Source organism: Theobroma cacao, chromosome 2 (genome assembly GCF_000208745.1).
Source record: "Theobroma cacao cultivar B97-61/B2 chromosome 2, Criollo_cocoa_genome_V2, whole genome shotgun sequence".
NCBI classification, from domain to species: Eukaryota; Viridiplantae; Streptophyta; class Magnoliopsida; order Malvales; family Malvaceae; genus Theobroma; species Theobroma cacao.
In genome coordinates, this window is record NC_030851.1 from 7,079,545 (window position 1) to 7,085,466 (window position 5,922).

The 5,922-nt window shown below is 32.4% G+C and overlaps 1 protein-coding gene across 1 annotated transcript; it reads right to left on the reverse strand.

The window, feature by feature from the left end:
• LOC18608283 (omega-hydroxypalmitate O-feruloyl transferase) lies at positions 1,692-5,577 on the reverse strand. Its single transcript, XM_018116575.1, has 3 exons — positions 5,398-5,577; positions 4,717-5,220; positions 1,692-2,792 (listed from the first exon to the last, which is right to left on the reverse strand). The coding sequence occupies exons 2-3, from the start codon at positions 5,146-5,148 to the stop codon at positions 1,920-1,922; spliced, it is 1,305 nt and encodes a 434-aa protein (XP_017972064.1). The 5' UTR covers positions 5,149-5,220; positions 5,398-5,577; the 3' UTR covers positions 1,692-1,919.

Below are 5,922 nucleotides of genomic sequence, written 5' to 3' on the forward strand. Positions count from 1 at the left end.
CGCATGTTCATAAGCAACCCAAAGAAAGATTGGTTATGCTAAAACCGAAATGGTTAGGAAATTTTGCCACAAATTAAAAGGGATCATTTTGGTTGCTCGTCTGATGGTCCAGGTAAAAGGAAACTCATTATAACTTATCAGGAGGATACTTCTAAAAGTTTTCCTTTTTTGCAATGATAATGAGTGGAGAGAACTGCATGTAATTGGATGCTCCCTTTCCTGTATGGAGAATGGACTTTTTGATGGTCAGGATTAGAGCTGATGCCCAAATTTTGGTGCATAATTCTGTTTATAGACCAATAGGTAATATTGTCCTTTAACGTTGAATTCGACTTTGGATAATTTTGGGCATAGATCGATTTACTAGCAATGTGTCCTTCAATTACCCTGAACCGGCGATGACAGAGTATACAGGCGATGGATAAAGAGATTCGGCTCCTCTCTTTTCGACTTTTCAACAGGGGAGACCAGTTCATGGATATCTAAGAAACCACCTCATGATATGTCACATCATCCAACATGAATAATGAAATTTTTAACCTCGTTGGCATTTTTCATTGCGGTTCTCTTTTCTCTTTGTTTAAGCACAAACCCAAACGTGAAATCTGAAAATCCGCAAATGAAGCCACTAACCAACATGGATCTAGGATTCAGTTTTTAATTTGCAGAAAAAACCCCAAATCTCTTTATCAAGTTCTCAAGCCTCTTTTTTCTTTTTGGTCCTTCTGTCAACCCCTTTTCCAACGACGATGTATGCGATCAAAGCTTTTTTTTTTTTTCTGAAGAGCCAAAACGACAATCAAAAAGTAATTTAGAGGACCACAAGAATTTGCAGATGGAGTCCCAAATCTTAAGCAGCGATAGCATTTTTTATTTGTCAAGGCCCATGAGTCACTATGAACGATGTCAAACAAAGTTGTTTTGATTGTTGCATGTTTGATAATCTTATGATGACATTGAAGGAAAGTGATCTTTGCGTTATCAGGGTTATGTGGGTTTAGAGGTGCTGCATTTTTTTGTTAGTAGCGCCATAGTGTTCTACCGTCTAGCTGAGTTCTTACTGTCATCAGAAGTCTTTTGTCGCTTTTCTGTGAGACTTTAAATGACATAATGGCTGCAGTTATTAATGAAAGTTTCTTTAAGCCTTTCAAGCAAAAAAGAAAAAAGGTTGTTGGCTGGAAGCTTGGAATTCTGTAAAGGCTATTACTTTCGGATCAGATTGGAAATCAAGAAGCACGAGTCACGGAAATCTGTGTTTGGGGTTTTAGTTTTTTAATTTGTACATGAGATGTGGGCAGAGGTAAACAAAATGAACAATAATATTACTAAAGCTACTATCAACCAAAAAATAGTTTTAGCAATTTTTTTGAGACTTTTAGAATTTTCCATTCTTTATTTTTTCTAACTACCGGCTGGATTTGAAGAGGATATAAGTTAAAAAGAAGTCTTAAGAAGTAAATAGAGCTACAGAGAAAAAGAAAACAGATCATTATATGTCTGACAAACCAACGTATTTTAACAAGGTAACTACCTTGAACAACCTCAGCTTAGAATAGCTTGATGACATGGTGTATTTAGAGCCATAGATTTCAACTCTAGTAAGATGGTGTCTCATCCCTAGTCGACTGGAATCCCCAGTTAAAATGCTAAAAGGAAAGGAGCCGGATCCTGGATAAAGATGAAGACAAACCGAAAAAGTAGAAATCAATATGCTTTCATTTCATATATAAGAACAAGCACTGAAAATAGTAGAGCTGGATTTATGTGAAGTACACACACAGAATTGAAGCATTCTTTATGCCAGAGTTCATATTACTGCTCCAGCCTCCAGCTTATATATTGTGATAAAGAGCGATAGAAAACAACAATCAAATGAAAAACTAGAAACAGCATATTATTTATGCATCATAAGAATGGACTTATTCTCGGTTGAGTTCGGACAGCATTAGCATCTGGAATTCCTTCATGACAGATTCAGGCAGACCCAAGGATAAAATTATATTCTTACTGTCTTTTTCCTGAGAAAGGGTGAGAACTAAATTGTCCACCATTGATGCTGGCGCAACTTGCTGCGGCTTTCCCCAGCCGAAATCTAGATCATAGAAAGTCAGCCTACTCCATTTACTAATCCAGCAGGTATTCTCCATTTCAAGTCCCCCTCTTGTTAACTCATAGTAATCTATGGCTGACTTTATATAGTCTTCAGTCACCTCTTTGATAGCCTCGTGCACTATATTAACTGCAAACGAGAATGGTTTTTGCACCAAATCCCCTGCCGTGCACTGGGCGCACGACCAAGCGATGCCATTGCCGAAGAAACATTCAGGCAGTGCTGGCTTGAATTTTGGCCTACCGTCAACAGCAGTGAGAAGCTTGGTTGTTTTGTGCGGTTCAATCTTAAATGCCTTGGTCCTCATTATCCACATTAACGCGGAGATCACTTCGAAGCTTGTAGGAGGTGCAGCAAATTCATCTTGCTTAGCCATTAGCTTAAGTTGGTCAATTTTTTTGGGTTCAAAGCAGAAGGATTGATATACGATGGGTTCCTGCATTTGTAAGGTCATATTTTTCGTTGGCCTTTCTTTCCCCACGTATTCAGGATGGGGAATGTCAATCCGAGGAGGTTGCCTTGCAGATAATATGGACCGGTCGAGATACGGATCAACAGATAAGGGCAGGCCTTTGGTTATTTGAGCCCAAGAATTTAAGAAATCTGCTAACGCTTTACCGTCAACAAGGACATGCTTCATTGCTATGCCAAGAACAGTCCCTCCACATTTGAATCTTGTGATCTGAAGAACATAAACGACGACGTTGATTAGCAAGCTATGATAATATCCGATAATAATGTACAATAAAGAATTTGCAGCTTGAAGTAATTTCAAAGAGAGTGCTATATACACTTCCAAAATCCCCTGCCAAAGGATTAGGCAATGCTACTTTGATGTTCTAGTGCTCATATCCATTCCTAAATGCACAGTATTTTCATGTTTATTTCATTTTTGAACAGGGAATGATCATTCTTGAAAACTCAAAATATTAATACGGATTCCCCCCATGGTATTAACTATTTCAAGTTTCATAAAATAAAACTCATATAAATATTGGCAAAAATAATCTTATTCATTACACGAGCTAATTACTAATGTTACTATATAAAATATCACATTAATATTTTGATAATAAAATTTTCATATTTTAATAATATTTTTAAAAAATAAATTAAAAGAGGAAAAATAAAAATAGATAAAAATTTAAATTAAATTAAATTAAATTTATCATATCAATATTTTAATATTAAATTACTAATGTTTTAATATTATTTTATAAAATTATTAATGTTTCTATAATATTTTAATAAAAAGAAATTAAAATAAAAAAAGAAAAATAAAAGTAAAAAGAAATTAAAATAAAATTTATATTAATATTTTATCCCAACCTAACATGCCGATGGAAGTAAGGTATCTCATCTCCCATTAGCAAGGGGTGAAAATTGATGGCTCCTATGGAACGTTTCCACGGTTGGGCCAATATATTTTAAATTTGTAAGCCAAGCCCACAATCAGACTTAGATTTACTTTATTAGGCTCAAGATCCGTCTACTCCAATCAATATATAAAATAATCCAAAATAAAACCGTAAAAATGGAAAAAGTTTTATAGTGATAGCATTTGTTTTTAAGTTACATAATAATTCAAATAAATATATTTATAACTTATTTGACTTAATTTTTTTAGTTTAAAAGCTATTATAAAGTTCTTATGAAAATAATAACTTAAATTTTTTTTTTAAAAGTGCTTGATTAATATATCTCGAGGCTAAAATGTCATGGTGAGTCTTGAAAATATAAGATAGATTTGTTTGGTATATTTACTTTTATAAGTTTCTTTTTATAGATTCTAATTTTGATTAAAATTACCAAAAAAAGTATTTAATAAATAACATTCTATTAATCATGAATTTCTTTATTTACAATGTAAAAAAGTTAACTTTATTTTTTATTTATTGAAAACAAATTTTTGAAAATATAAAATATATTTTTATAAAACATAATGTTTATAATTAATAATAAATCATATAAAAATAAAAACGGATAATGTTAGGCTTATTTTTAATAGATGATGACATTTTTGAAACAAAAAGAAAATTTTTCTTAAAAAGTTGACATGTTTTTAAAAGAAGAAAAAAGAAAGCTCCTCCCTAGAATTTTTCTTGAAGCTATTTTTTTAATAAAATCTTAAACTATAGAAGAAATTTTTTTTATCTTTTCATGTAGTATTTAAATATTAATATGTAAATTAATTTTTGATTAAATTTTTTAATAATATTTAAATATTATTAATATATAAATTTTTAATAAAATATACTTTTTGACTCCACTACCTACAAAATTACAAAAGAATTAGTGAATTAATGAGTATCATTAAGTATATAAAATTTTTTATAAGTAGAATAATAAATAAATATTTTTCTAATTGAGTGGTGTCACATAACACCACTGCGGCAACATCATGAACGTGGTTCCGCCCTTGATATAGTTTTGACAATAAATTTAAATTAGTATTAGTGAAATCTATTTTCAATCATTAATAAATCTATCTTTCAAATAAAAAAAATAACAACATTTGATTTATGAATAATGTATAAAATTATGGATCAATTACTGTAAACTCTTAAAAAACTTTGACATATCAAACAATGACATGCAGCATGTACCTGCACCGTTAACAAAGGTACGTCAAGTATGCTTTCCACATTATCAAGGTTGTGTACGAGTTGTCGTAACTTCACAGGATCAACCCTGCTGATATCACCCAATTCTTCGATGGTGTAATTGGAAACTGCCTCAACAAATGGCACGCCTTCCCCAGAGCACCGCACAATCATTTTCTCGTCCCAAGTTTCAGAGAGACAACCTGCGAAAGGATGAAACTTGACCAAGATCTTAGCCAGTGATTCCTTGATAATGTCAGCAGCATTCTCCGTTCTTTTTCTGTATGCAAACGCGATCTCGATGGGATAAGGAAATGTCTGGTCAAGGTTGGAAAGAAGATACAAGCCATCCAATGTTTTTTCGGCGGGACGGACTAGAACAGGTTCCTGCTTCTTCACTGTTAATATTTTGCCAGTTTCGTTGCAAGCCTCCATTTTAGTTTCCTTCTTTAATTCACAAACTAACGCAGTACGTTAGTGCACTATTTTTTATTGAAATAAGCCACGCTACAAAAACAAAGGAGAGAGATTAGTAGTTGTTGAAATAATAAGTTGATTTTCATAGGATTAAAAAACAAACAAAAGACAGTTGGTTAATGCTAGATATGCTTTCTTAGTGGACTTTGAAGTGGTGGGTGCATGAACATTGAGAAAATAAAGTGGAGATATCCAGAGAGATCTAACCAGTGTTCGAGAACCAACAACTACAATGCAAACTAAAGTGGCTGGGTAATTCTTTGTTCAATATTCGTAAGGCAGACGTGGTGGTCTTTATATAGCAAGAAGAACGACCCCTACTACTCTTTAATTCTAGTTTTCCAGTTGGCACAATTATTTAATGTAGGTTCATCTATTACGTATCTCACATCAACAAAAAAATGAGATAAGTCTTAATAGCATGTTTGGCTTAGCCATTTCCCCTTTATTTTCAAGAAATTTTGGTTCATTTGTTTGGTTGAAAAATGATATGGAATGGTTATTCTCCAAAATCCTTTAAAACCAAGGAATAGCTAATACCACCCTCCCTCATGGTATTAGCTATTCCATGGTTGAGGAATAAATTTAAAAATTAATAAAGACAAAAATACCTTTTACAAGTTTAAAAAATTACAACATCATTTATATAAAATATTATTTTTCTCTCTCTCTTCTTTCTCTCACTTGATTCCAATTTTTAATAAAATATTAATATTTTAAAATATTAATATT